The 14,337-nt window shown below is 33.8% G+C and overlaps 2 protein-coding genes across 2 annotated transcripts; one reads left to right on the forward strand and one right to left on the reverse strand.

Annotated features, from left to right (window-relative positions):
• The first annotated feature begins 835 nt into the window (after positions 1-835).
• Positions 836-4,996, forward strand: LOC114761275 (hypersensitive-induced response protein-like protein 2). The gene is made up of 6 exons (XM_028950609.1): positions 836-926; positions 2,658-2,854; positions 3,412-3,532; positions 3,709-3,800; positions 3,939-4,035; positions 4,436-4,996. Exons 2-6 carry the CDS (start codon positions 2,666-2,668, stop codon positions 4,789-4,791), a joined length of 855 nt encoding a protein of 284 aa, XP_028806442.1. The 5' UTR covers positions 836-926; positions 2,658-2,665; the 3' UTR covers positions 4,792-4,996.
• A 2,965-nt stretch (positions 4,997-7,961) lies between these two features.
• LOC114761279 (mitochondrial outer membrane protein porin of 34 kDa-like) lies at positions 7,962-11,621 on the reverse strand. The gene is made up of 6 exons (XM_028950614.1): positions 11,477-11,621; positions 11,289-11,356; positions 10,288-10,398; positions 9,302-9,388; positions 8,936-9,144; positions 7,962-8,586 (listed from the first exon to the last, which is right to left on the reverse strand). Exons 1-6 carry the CDS (start codon positions 11,523-11,525, stop codon positions 8,280-8,282), a joined length of 831 nt encoding a protein of 276 aa, XP_028806447.1. The 5' UTR covers positions 11,526-11,621; the 3' UTR covers positions 7,962-8,279.
• Positions 11,622-14,337: the final 2,716 nt, after the last annotated feature.

The raw sequence follows: 14,337 nt of genomic DNA on the forward strand, positions 1-14,337 counted from the left end.
GGGGACCGGTTCAAACCGGATTGAACCGGTCAAACCGGTGTGAACCGGTGAAAACCGGTAAAAACCAGTATGAACCGGTATTGAACCGGTTTAAATAAATATATTGATATTTATCCTATTTTTTCTCATTTAACTCATAATATCTCAATTATTATAGATTTAAATGAATTTTGATGATGAGTTTGGCATCAATAACTATTAATTTTAGTTATTGAAAAAATTATAAATATCAAAATTCTCAATATTGTTGTACTTTATTATTATTACAATCAAATTCTTATTGTATTTCTTTATATTTTGTTATTAGTAATTATTATTATTGTTATATTTTGTCATTTTTAATTAAATTAAATTATTTTAATATGACCGGTTTGATCCCAAGTTGACCCCGGTCTGACCCATTAACCCTTGAACCACTACCTCAACCGGTTTAGTGTCCGGTCCGGTTTTTTGTTCCTTGCAATTTATTCCTCTCTCCTGTTATTTTCTACTAAACATTATCCTCTGCCTTTTTTTTTTTTTTAAGACACCATCCTCTCCATTTTTATGCGAATAAAAAGATGTTGGAAGATATCTTCTTGGGAAAAAAACTAATGTGCTGGATCCAAAGGACTCGTTGTCACTAAAGGCGGGTTTTGATCCAATACCATGGGCAAATTCTTAGTTAAACTATTTTTTTGATGAGTATTAATTTATATCTATATTCACGATAAAAACCCACAATTGTTTTTTTTTTACCTTGTTATTACGTCCTTTTTAACTGGTTTTAATAATGTTATTCGCATCGCATTAGTTCCGGCGTCTCAATCTCTTTCTTTCACGACCAAAAAAAAAAACAAACCTGTTCCTTCGGTCCTTACCAATAAAAAGCTGCAATTGCATTTCTGCGATTCAGCCTGTTCCTCCGGTTCTCACAACTCATCAAGGTCTTTCTTCTCTTTCAAGTCTCCTGCTCTCTTTGTTTGTTTTGTTGGAGAGCTAATGATTATCTCCTTATTCGATGGCATCCTTTGCTCGCGCTTCACTTTCCGTGCATGATGCTTTTGCATTGCGTTCTTGAATTATATCTGTATTTTAATTTTAACTTCAATGTTCGTATTCGTTTCTTCCCTCTTTACTCTTCGAGACTACCTGCACTTTAGCAAGCGCGAATTTACTTTTTGGTTTTGTTGATTCTAAGGTTTTGCTGAGACTTAATGCTTCTAAGTTTCTTTACCGACAAACTGAGTGTTAGGGGAGTGTTAGGGTTGTCTTGTGCTTGCTTTTTGCTACGTGATCTTAGGACAGAGCATCAGTGGTAAATTGTGTCAGAGTTTTACCTTGGAAGAGATAAATTATTTTACAATTTTTTCCCTTCAATTTTGCTTTGGTTATATCGTTTTTTCTTTTCAATTTGTTGCTTAGAGCATTTCACCCTTTCCAAAGGACAGAGAATCCGAGTTTCGGCTCTATCTTGTTTCGAGTCTTTCTAAACTTCGAAAAGTCTGTTTCTCTTCAATTTGGTGCTTAGAGCATTTCACCCTTTTTTCCAAAGGACAGAGAATCCGAGTTTCGGCTCTATCTTGTTTCGAGTCTTTCTAAACTTCGAAAAGTCTGTTTCTCTTCAATTTGGTGCTTAGAGCATTTCACCCTTTTTTCCGAAGGACAGGGAATCCGAGTTTCGGCTTTATCTTGTTTCGAGTCTTTCTAAACTTCGAAAAGTCTGTTTCTCTTCAATTTGGTGCTTAGAACATTTCACCCTTTTTTTCCGAAGGATAGGGAATTCGAGTTTCAGCTTTATCTTGTTTCGAGTCTTTCTAAACTTCGAAAAGTCTGTTTCTCTTCAATTTGGTGCTTAGAACATTTCACCCTTTTTTTTCGGAGGATAGGGAATTCGAGTTTCAACTTTATCTTGTTTCGAGTCTTTCTAAACTTTGAAAAGTCTGAGCTTTATCTGGTCCCAAAAAAATTCTGAGCTTTATATTTGGTTTGTATTGATTTTTAAAATAAATAAAATAGAAAGGAATTTGGTTTGAATTAGGCCTGCTACGGAGAATGAGAATCCATTTCGTTTACTCGCTTTTTCTATCTTGTGAGTCGTATTTGTCTGATTTTACACCCTATTTGTCTAATTTAAGACTGTGGTTAAGGGAAAGTAACTTTGATTCTGCTGTTATAAGTTAATTACTGCCATTCATTTCGGTTGACACATCTATGATATCTGTTATTAGTTCTGATATTGCTGTTGATCAATTTCTTTCTCTCATTTATCTTAAAAAAGATTTACAATTTCAGTAGTTTATGGTGGGCACTTGACAGTTTTATTACTTCTATTACTTTCCTGAATCAAGTCAAAGCCTATCCGTAAAGGCTTGAAAACAAACACCTGATGCTTCATTTTCTTCCCATCTGTTGAAAGTTTCTTGTAGTCAGTAGTCGCTGTTCTCTTATTCTTGCTCAATGTTGAAAGTATTTATAGCTATATTAGATTCAACAGTATGTCTTGCTGCTTTTTTTTGTTTTTTGGCCTTTCACTGTTCTTGATATGAAAAAATGCATTAAGTCTTGCAAAACTGATCATGGGAATTAAGGAAGTTAAAACAAGGTGGTGCTTGGTAGTGGATAATGCAAATTTGTACCATTTTTTTTTAATGTCGAATTGTGCTAATTGTCTTCAGATTGAAGAATGGGTCAAGCTCTCGGTTGTGTTCAAGTAGACCAGTCGAATGTGGCCATCAAGGAGCAATTTGGAAAATATAGTGACGTGCTGCAACCTGGATGTCACTGCTTGCCTTGGTGTATTGGGTTCCAGATAGCTGGTAAGCTATCACTACGAGTGCAGCAACTTGATGTTCGATGTGAAACAAAAACAAAGGTTTCTGCTGCTTCATTTTTCTTGTCTTTTACGTAATATTATTATGCCACTCGAGTGTGACTTGAAATCATAGATGGTGGGCTAAGGAGTTATGGCATATTTGATAAATATGCTTTACTCAATTTAAAATCTCTGAAGATTGTCTGCATAACTTCAAACAGATTTATGCACAGTTGAAAAATATCTCAATTTATCAATATCAACTAGATTATGTGTTCATTATTTTATGTGTTATATTTTCAACTTTGAGATGAATGAATTTGTTGATATTTTGATTGGTCACTATCAATTTACAGAATAATAATTTTTTTCAGCTGGAGGCATCTCTGTAATTTTGTGGCTATGCTATCCTTTCTCTGCCATCTATCCCTTTTTTCACAATTTTTTATCAATACATTCATGTTTGCAGGCAACTTCCATTCTGCTGGCAATGTATAATTTGTATTAATGATTTGGAAAAATACTGAAAAATCATTTTACTCTTTGTATGGATGTTTATCTCTTATGTGGGTTCTCATGATTTATTGTGAAATTTTTTACTGTCGTTGGCTTCTCAGGATAATGTATTCGTAAATGTGGTTGCGTCTGTGCAATATCGTGCCTTGGCTGAGAAAGCATCGGATGCTTTCTATAGGCTTACCAACACCAGGGAACAGATCCAATCATATGTTTTTGATGGTACGTCAAGTGGGTTTTTGCTACTAAATTCTTGACCTTAAAACATGGATACTACGGTTTCTGCACTAATGGCTGTCGTGTGAAGCACCCTACTTTTCTATGTAATGTTGGATTGCATAATTGGTAATAATGTGGGTTGATTTCCTAAAAGTTGCTAGTATTTGGCATTTCTCTAGTTATAAGGGCGAGTGTGCCAAAGTTGGAGTTGGACTCTGTCTTTGAGCAGAAAAACGAAATAGCGAGAGCTGTAGAAGAGGAGCTTGCAAAGGTGTGGTCATTTCCCCCCCGAATTATTCTTTTCCTTTCTTTATATTTCTACATACTGCATTCAGTATGGGATTATTGAGGGTGGTTGTCACTTGTCAATTGGACTAGTTAAGAAGTCGGCATAATCTTTGTGTTGCAGGCTATGTCTACTTATGGATATGAGATTGTTCAGACTCTTATAGTTGATATAGAGCCTGATGTTAATGTCAAGCGAGCAATGAATGAGATCAATGCAGGTAATAATTTCTAGGTCCTGATGCAGAAAGACTGCACTTGGTAGTTGTTGTGATGTTTGTTAAACTTTGCTGGTTTCTATATTGTTGGATTGCTTTTAATTTGCATTAAGTGTTTGCAGATACTATATTTCAGTATGTTTCTAATATTTGGATTGGCAATTTCTGATATATGTGATTGCACTCTCTGTATCTTGGCATAGGTTCGGTGGAATAAATTTCTGGTAGTGCTTATAAACCTTTTAACGTTTATATCGATGTATTATTGTGACATGTGGATCCATACGGACACCTTTTACTATGCCTACAGAAGCTACTAGACCTATTTATATTGTAAATTTCAATTTTGTTGTTAGATTGTTGTTCTCCCATCTTGAGCCTCTTTCTTTATTTCTTTTAACAGCTGCTAGGCTGAGGTTGGCTGCCAATGAAAAGGCTGAAGCGGAGAAAATACTGCAGATAAAGAAAGCTGAGGGAGAAGCAGAGTCCAAATATTTGTCCGGACTTGGAATTGCTCGCCAACGTCAAGCCATTGTGGATGGGCTGAGGGACAGTGTGCTAGCTTTCTCGGAAAATGTACCCGGTACTACAGCTAAAGATGTCATGGATATGGTGTTGGTGACTCAATACTTTGACACCATGAAGGAGATTGGGGCATCCTCAAAGTCCTCATCCGTGTTCATACCACATGGCCCAGGTGCAGTGAAGGATATTGCTGCGCAGATTCGGGAAGGTCTCCTTCAGGCCAATGCTTCCTAGAATCTGATGAACTGAGCTCTTTTGTAATGGTGAATGGCCAGATATTTTGCATGTCTAGTTTATTTGTGGAATACTTGTGAGTAGATGCTTTATATGTAATTAATAGATCAAGTCAATGCTTCTTTTACTTTGAATAATTGTTTTAGTACTTTGTTTGTACAGCAGATTGTCCATTATACATATTCTTGAGTGCTAATTTGTGCCATCTATGTTTAATTAGGCCTTGTAGATTACTGTGGCGGTATAGTGATGATATTGCAGGGTAGAGTGATAGCGGTACCATAGTATGCCATTCAGGCACACTGCACAGTCAACGGAGCCTTTCCATCCGTGGGCCTGACTTGTGCAACTTGAGTAGTATGCGCTTTCTGTGCTGTTTGATAACACATGATTCTTCATTAAGCTGTTCTTGTACATACTTCCAGTCTGGCTGGCTATCATTTAACCTGGTTTTCAAAATCCAGTTTTTGACAGCAATTTTTATTTCCATTTGCAAAATGTTTGTTGAGTTGTTTTCCATTTTACGAAAGTTAGTTGAGTTACCCAAACAATTCGTTGCGTTTGCAGAAAGTTAGTTTTGCTCTCCAAATTGTTAGTTAAATGCGCACATATTTGTCTTGTATCAACAGATTTGAGGACAATAATGGTTTATATCTCGTTGATTGGTAGCAAGTTTGATCACTCATATGGTGCTCGTTTGGGATTCATTAGAGGTCATGAGATCATTTAATATTGAATTATAAGTGATGTCATTAGTACAAGTTTAAAGGAAGAGTTCAAATTTAAAGGCTAGCCCTTCACGAGGAGGATTTTCCTTTTCTCTTTTTTTTTTTTGTTGTGGGTACAGGTATCTTTCTATTAAAAATAATTCTGTTCGAGATACTGTCAAGCACTAAATATAGGTATTTCTACCAACAGGAATTTGAATCTTTAGTTTTTCCCGTTCGGTAGATTTTCTTCTCAGCTGTATTTGGCCTCTTATCTTCTGTACAATTGTATTTCAATTAAGGCATGTTTCTTTAAGTTTTAAAAAATAATTTTTAAACTGTTTAAAAATTTTATGAAAAAGGATTTATTGCATAGATATCTTATGAAAGAAAAGCAAATTATCTTACGTTTACCTACAATTTACAATCCTAAGAAAATTATTTAGTGATCTTCAAGACGCATCGTCACGCCCACGCACCACGATAAAGGGTAGAATCCTTGACCCCGTGATTCGCAAGTTTATAGTGGTGCCACCAAGGATCTAGGCCACTGACTAGCACATTATCTTATGAAAAAGAATAAAAGAAAAAAATAGGTTGATGTCCTTTCATTATTTTGATGCCCTCCAACCAAGCAAATCACCATAAGGGTAGAGCCGGGAATCAGGGCCGGCCCTTCAGGGCTGGCGGGCTTAAAAGGGCCGGCCCTCCAGGGCTGAAATTTTAAAAATACCCCAATTTGCTAGGCCCGGCCCTTAAGCTACAGGGTCAGGGCCGGCCCGCGGGCTTTTGGCCCGTTTAAGAAAAAATACTATTTTTTATATTTATCATATTTTTTATAAAAATAAATCAATGAAATTATTAATAAAAGACATAAATATGAATAAAATTAAGTCACATATAAAATATCATCATATATAAATATTCATCAACATCTAAAACATTCATTAACAAGATAACAACATCTAAAAGTTTTATCTATAATGCAATTGTGTAATAAATAAACACTATTATTAATCTTTTGAAACTTCATCATCACTATAATTAATTACTTTTCTTCATAAGTATACTTTTCTTTCGTAACAAAAATATCAAGTTTTTCTTCTTTATAAGAATTTTATTTTTAAATTTTGCAATCTAACTATTTTTTTACTTTAATGTGAGAAACATTGCTGTTAAAACTCATGAATTTCTAATTCAAATTATAGAATCACAAGTTATATAAGTATAAAAATATTCTATTATCAAATATATATATATAGTTTAAAAATATCAACGCATATAATATAAATCAAATCATTATTAAAGTCCAAATTAACCCATTTTTTAAAAATTTAATTGGATAAATTATTATCTAAAACTAAATTTACTTTTAAAATGATAATAATAACTAAATATTTGAAATATTATTAACAATGTAAAAAATTAATAATATTAATATTATATAAAAAATTTTAAAAATAAAAAAAAATATAAAAGGGCTTAAAAGGGCCGGCCCGTGGCCCTCCAGGGCCGGCCCTTTTAAACCCTCGGCCCTCCAAGGCCAGCCCTCCAGGGCTTATGTTTCATTTTAAGAGAAAAATATCAAGCCCGGCCCTCATAATTTCAGGGCCTAAAAGGGCCGGCCCGACGGGCTCGGCCCGTTTTCCCGGCTCTACATAAGGGAATGGGAAAGCCATATTATAAATCCCTACATTTTCTCTCAATTTTTAATTTGGTAACTAATGTATTTTTTTCCTCTTAATTACATCATTTAATTTTACTTTTTTAACATTAGTTCTTATATCTTTGTTTTATTAGCATTTTTAATCTCCATATAAAAGTTAACAATATTAATAAAGCAAAATTAAATATTTAATTAAGAGAAAAAACACAGGTATCAATTTGAAAAATTAAAAAAAAGTATAGTATTTTTCAAATAGTTTTTTCCTCAAGGAATTCTATTCTTCTTTTTTTTTTAATTGCCCAGAATATCTTTCCACCTGAATAGTGAGAGACTAATATCTCAAAATACTGTTAGGCACTGTAACGAAGACCCTTCCTAACAATATTTGTTCCATACATACCGCTTCAAGAATCGAATCCAAGACATGATATTTAAGACACCCAAATCTTTTCTACTTAGACTAACACTTGTTGGTTAAAGGAATTCTACTCTCATTCCATGTTGAACAAGGAAATCCATAGCCCAAAACGAGGAATGATTTTCTGATAAGGCGAAGCCCAATCTCCTCAGGGGCCCAAAATATAAACGTAACAGAACAGCACCGTTAAATCCAAGAGGGGGCCTAATAGCTAATGCCCTTCGGAAAATCGTAAGCGAAGCTCAGAGACCCGCGGTTCCGACCAGAAGAAAGACGAAATCACGTTGTCAAAAGTCCGGTTCACATCATTCTCCCCCATACCCCAGCCGCTGGTTATGATCCTATATTTTATATAACTAGGAAGATATCACACCAAACCTAAAGCATCTCAACATGCTAGACTCGCAACGCTGAAAAGAGACATCAAAAGGCAAGATATCTTGCAATTCAAATCTCAACAAGTGTACCCAATCCTCAGTTACAGTGAGGCTTGCAGAGCTTGTTTATATTTGAGAGTAACATTAGGTTTATTAAATAATCTACTAGACATTTTTACCAGGTCGAAACACTCATGCGTGAGAACCATAAACACTTGCTTCCAAAAAGAAAACCAACCTCAGAAAATAAATCGGATGGCATATAACTATATGCTCCTAATGCCTACCGCGGAGATCTTGCCAAGAAAGCTCAAAATTCCTCAGGGCTTGAGAGCCAAGCTCAAGCCAACCTTAGCACTCTTCTCAATGGCTCTCGTGTCTACCTCACCAGAGATGGTCAAGAACGATTTGGGACGCCACTCATGCTGGATGAGGGCACTAGCACTGCCAGAGTTGTTGACACGAGCTTTCAATGTGGTCAATGGATCCAGGGCATGCTGGGTACCAATGGTGAAGGTATTCACGTTAGTTGAGAATCTGTGAGTCACATCAGCACCCACAGCGGTATTGGTCAAGGGGTTGACCACATGGTAGTAAGAAGCATTCAGAGCATCACCTTTATCATTCCTGCACAAATAAATATCATCGTATTGAAAGAAAAAAAAATGTACTCCCAATATTTCTGAAGGAGGTTACTAATATGAACAATAAACAGGTCTATTTCAAATAAGTATCGAACGCACACTCTCAGATTTCACTCAACAGTTATAGGGCCTTTACATGAAAGAATTGTATAGCTATCCTTCTAGTTTTTATAACCAAAACAAGCTCAATATTCTTTCCCTGGTCCCACATGCCAATGCTCACTTGTAGAAGTTGGGAAGAAATACATGTAGGCAGCTTTTCCTTTCCTCCCCCCCCCCCCCCAAAAAAAAAAAAAGCCGTTCTCACAATAGGAGAGGCAGCAGATACTCACAAAGTCAGTGAAGCAATAAAGTCGGCTTTCGTGAAGCTCAATCCAGCATTCAATTTAGTTAGATCCCCACTTTTGGTGTCGTAAGATACATCAGTACCGACAGCAAGGACATTAGTCCCTATAACACCAGAGAAGTTGACAATCGGGCTAGCTGTTAGCCCAACACTTGTGCTTATCCCAGCATAGTCATGCAAGTACTGAAGTTCCACCTGTTCCGGAACCACAAATCAGACAATAAATTCTATTGACAATGGAGGGTGCAAGTGTTCAAGGAATTTTAAAGATTCAATAAGGTTGGGTTTTGTTTCCACATCCATCTACTAACACAACTGTTAAGTATTTCTACAAAAGGTTTGATCATCTCACCTTTCCAGACCTTTGATCAGGAACTCTGAAGCTAAAGATACTCTTCAAACCAGGAGCAGGCTCATCAAAGGTGACTGTGGTGAAGAGCTAAAGAGCACAAGAATTTAATGAATTTTAGTCAAAGCATCTCATATGAATGTAAAGCGAATGAGATGGGACTACTATAGGAGACTTGAGCAAATATAAGAACATTGAGCAACATTATTTCTCCGAAAGATGCCTGAAAGAATATAACTGCTACATTCCATTCACCTGTCTTTCATGTCTAAATAATAAGCATGAATAGATCTATAAGAAATTTAGCATATCCTAGATTTGAGCCACCAAGTACACATGCAGAGGACTAAAGTAATTTTCCCCTAACACGATTACATCTCCATAATCCATATAGTCAAGAAGAGTTCAAATAAATAACATGACAGAAAACATCAAAATAAGAAAAATTCCGAACTATATTCAAGTCCAATCTTTCAAGATAATAGTAAGAATGCATGCAAGCACAGAGATTTTCCAACATCTACACAAGAGTAAAATGAAGAAACATCCTTTAACTCTAGGCCACACTCATTTAACATACAAGTATGGTTCAGAACTCTTTTTAATTTTCAGTAAATTATTTAATTGACCTGTAAACTGATGTGAGGCAAACAAAAATTACTAAGCAACTTCGGGAGTCAATAATTTGCAGTTTAAGTCCCAAATGCAAAGCACTGTTAGAAGCGCTTGAATTAATCAGACGAATCTAAAAGTGAAGGCCGTGCAATCAATTCAATCAGACACAGGATTCTATTTTAAGAAGGATATACTAACATATTGAATCGGCTGAAAACCACTGTGCAATGGTGGTAAAACTCAGATCAATCACCATAATTGAATTTATATTTTGTACAAGACAAGCAAATAAACACCAAGGGAGGAAAAATGTCAAAGGGTAAAGAGGGGGGGGAAAAAAAAAAAGAATGACTGAACAAAGATGCAGAACTTACATTGGAATCAGCATCAACTTTAATATCGGTGGTGAGGTTTCTGTGCTTCAATTGGGTATTAACATCAGCCAAGAACAGGTCACCTTTCTTAGTTCCTGATGATGTTATAACCTGAGATAGCAAATTTAAATTACTAAAGAGAGGTAGAAATGACACTGAAACTGAGTAAGGATGTAAATATTATCGTGTAGGTTGCAAAGTACAAATAATTTTGGAAGCATTAAACTGCATCTAACTCAATATTTAGCGTAATTTGACTAGCATCCATAACACTGCAAAGCATATGCCTTGGTTTATCCCTATATCTTTTGGGCAAGATACACAATGACTTTCATGCTTCTGTAACTAGTATTTGCAATCTCACGTGGTACATTCATCCAAAAGTAACAGAGACATCGAACTGTGTATGTAACTCCCGTGGCTCACCATTTAACGCCAAGAGAAACATGGAAGAAACATGACTATTAGGAAAGAAGCCAGCTCCGACATCTAAAATGTTTCTTAAAACTAACGCTTGGTAGTATGTATTCAAACGCTGTTATGTTCAGTCGTACTCCACAGAAACTAATAGCCACGCCGCTAGAGGATCGTTTCATGCAAATGGCGCTAATTTAAATTTTAAAATACAAAATTACAATCCAATCAGTAAACAAACAGATAAAAAAAAAAATCGAAGAGAATAAACTTAAAACCAAAAGACAATGACAAATAGGTGAGAAATTTATATATCAAAACGCGATAGTATATGGTGTGCAACAAAACTGATGCAGGACTAGACTTGCTATCTATACTTCACTGGAAGAAAAAAGATTCCCAAGAAGATAGGAAAGAAATAAAAAGGACGCCAAGAATCAGGCAAGCTGTTCTTTCACACTACCCTTCGAAACACAGATAAATTTGGCACGCCTCACTCGCATTTGAAAATCGCAGACAGTCGGACCAACAATATAATGCTGCATAGAATATTGAATATCCATGAATAAGGGAAGAAGGAAACTCACAACTCCAGTGGGCGAGTAGGTGGTGATGGAGAATTTCTGGTCGCAGTGATAGTCCTTGAACAGAAGATCTATGACCCAAAAACATATTCAATAAAAGCAACGCGAACAAGAATGGAGGAACACTTCACCGATTCAAAATCATAACCAAAAGCATAGCAACAAATCCAGTGAGAAAAGAGAGAGAGTACCTCTGGCTCTCTTGCCGATGTCAGTGTAGAGACCAGGACCCTTACCCATGGCTAGCTCGAGAAATGGAAATCTGAAATTTTCAGCAAGGGTGCAAGAAGAAGCTCACCGTCTAACAGCCAAAGCGGTGGTGAAACTCACAAAAGCGGGCGGCATATAGATCCCCAAGCCCTACTTTCGTCTTTTTCTTTTTCGAGTGGTTACTGTGACTTGTTCCGGGTGAGAAAAACATGGACCGTTCGATCTAGAAAATTAACCATTTTTCAGCCACCTGTGAGTTGTGACCGTCGGAAAATATATTTCATAATAAAATTACACATATATTATGTAAAGTTTGAGTTTGAATTTAGATATATTTTATAACAAATGTAATATTGCAAGAAATAAAAAAAATCATATATATCCTCCTTCTCAACGTCTTTTTCTTTGTCAAAAAAAAAAACCTTTGAATTTTAAAATTCAAAATCAATCTTATTCATTATATTTTAATAAAATTTAAAAAGTAAATGATAATACATTTTTATAATTATTTCTGATTTAAAATTTTGAAAATGTAAAGGTATTTTTTTAAAAAAAAATCAATTATAAATCATTTTTAATATCAAATTTTCTGTGCAAGAAGTAAAATGGTTAAAACTTGAATGAAATAAACGATTGCAATCCTAAGTAGCTTAAAAATGAGCGCATGTTGTATTTCACATTTATTGGGGTGTTATGCAAGTTTTGGCTGTTGTAATTAAAGTTTATAAATTTGAAATAAGGAAGTTTTATGGGGCAAGAAAACAAAGACATACAACAATTTAGGGTCTGTTTGGTAAAATGCCCAAACCATGTTTTGAACCCAAACTATGATTTGAATCAGAAATTTGCCAAACAGGGAGACAAAAGGACAAACCACAGTTTTGGGACAAAATCAGGGTTTTAAAAGAAGTGAATCTATCCTGTTTCTAGCTTAAATTGGAGAGTATAATTATGCCTGTCAGAGTATATCCCAATAGTAATATGATTTTAATACCCCTCAATTATTTTTCTATAAACATATTTAATCTTATATTTTATAAATATATATACACATATTAATTAATTATTAATTATGTTATCTTATATATTATTAATTATGTTAGTAAAAAATATATTATTAACAATTTTATTTCTTCAAATTAAAATATATTATAAAATCTATCTTTTATATAATTATCATATTAACTATGTTCCTTTTAGTAATTTGCACATATAAAAAGTGCTTCTAATAACAACTATCCAAACACTCTCACTTATTAGAATCACTTTTTCACAAAACCTATTCTTCACAATATCTATTCTTCCAAAAATCTATTTTACGGGGGTGTTTGGGTGATTTTTTCCCAAACACCCTTAAAAAAACCAAAACCATGGTTTTGGGAAAAGCAAAATTTTTTTGCTTTTAGAAAAAAAAAAGGAGAGTGTGAGAGCTTATAGGATATGTATTTTGTTGTTTTTTTTTATAAACATATTTTTTATAAATATATTTAATCTTATATCTTATAAATATATATACATATTAATTATTTATTAATTATTATCTTATGTATTATTAATTATGTTAATAAAAAATATATTATTAACAATTTTATTCCTTCAAATTAAAATATATCATAAGATATATTTTTTCTGTAATTATCATATTAACTTATGCATTTTTTAGTAATTTGTACATATAAAAAGTGCTTCTGATAACAACTATCCAAACACTCTCACTTCTCAGAATCACTTTTTCACAAAATCTATTCTTCAAAAAATCTATTCGCCCCAGAATCTATTCTCCAGGAGCTCTTCTCTAAACTATGGTTTGGTTATATCCAAACACCCCCATCTTATTCTCTAAACCATGGTTTTGTTTCATCCAAGCACCTCTTAGGGGGTGTTTGGCAACTTTCAAAAGTCCTTCTCAGAAGCACTTTTCCGCAAAACGAGATAAATTTTTCCACATATTTATTTCGTAAATCGTAAAAGCACTTCTGAAATCATAATTTTTCCATCCAAACACCCCCAGACAAAAGGCAGTCAGTATACTTTGAAGCCTTCGACAATAAACTGATAAATATTACTATCTCTAGTTATTAATATAATAGCTAATTGAGTAATTTGATTATATTAAAAAAATAAATTAAGTTAGTTATTTGTAATAAATAGATATTGTCTTTTTTAAAATACATTTGTTAATCATGTATATTAACTGCAACTATTATTTAATAAACATTTAACATATGCACCCGCTATAAGGACTATTTTAAAAAATAGATAAATATAAAAAATAAAATAGATTTGAATATTATATTTAAAACCAAATTTAATATAAAATTAATTTTTATATTAAAAATCAAAAGTAGTACAGAATATCAAACCACTCAATTTCAATATATGTGTGTGTGTGTAGAGAGAGAGAGAGAGTGATTGTTTTGGCCATATAGAATATTACTCGAAGGTATTGAATTGTATACCCGCAGCGGCGTAGCCACTCTAGCCAGCTTACAATGAAGGAAGGCAGAAATATGGACAACATGTATTAATATAACAGGGTAAAAATTTGTAAATTACTAGCTTTGGAGCTGGGTCTTCATATAAAAATTAAATAACTAATTTATCAATGTTAAAAATATTAGTTAAATTAATTATTTATAATAAATAGATATTATTTTTTTTAAAAATAACTTTACTAACAATTTTTGCAATCATCACAAATATTACTTTTTTAAGTTGTAAGCCTTGTACTATTAATATCATTTCGCCTTTATCTCCAAAATACAAAAACATCATAAAATTACTTGAAGCAAAATAAAGAAATATAAAAAATAAAGTGAATTAAAATTTTATATCTATATTT

The sequence above is a fragment of the Neltuma alba genome, unplaced genomic scaffold (genome assembly GCF_004799145.2).
Source record: "Neltuma alba isolate B1F8T4 unplaced genomic scaffold, ASM479914v2 tig00011113_pilon, whole genome shotgun sequence".
Taxonomy (NCBI): domain Eukaryota; kingdom Viridiplantae; phylum Streptophyta; class Magnoliopsida; order Fabales; family Fabaceae; genus Neltuma; species Neltuma alba.

Bases quoted from the DNA above. Each gene is read 5' to 3' on its own strand.
- LOC114761275 (XM_028950609.1), top strand. From the start codon at position 2,666: ATGGGTCAAGCTCTCGGTTGTGTTCAAGTAGACCAGTCGAATGTGGCC. The intron at 3,801-3,938 runs GTGTGGTCATTT...TTTGTGTTGCAG, and splicing joins TAGAAGAGGAGCTTGCAAAG to GCTATGTCTACTTATGGATA. The intron at 4,036-4,435 runs GTAATAATTTCT...TTCTTTTAACAG, and splicing joins AATGAATGAGATCAATGCAG to CTGCTAGGCTGAGGTTGGCT.
- LOC114761279 (XM_028950614.1), bottom strand. From the start codon at position 11,525: ATGGGTAAGGGTCCTGGTCTCTACACTGACATCGGCAAGAGAGCCAGA. The intron at 11,357-11,476 runs GTACTCTCTCTC...TTTGGGTCATAG, and splicing joins CATCGGCAAGAGAGCCAGAG to ATCTTCTGTTCAAGGACTAT. The intron at 9,389-10,287 runs GTAAGTTCTGCA...TGTGCTCTTTAG, and splicing joins AAGTTGATGCTGATTCCAAT to CTCTTCACCACAGTCACCTT.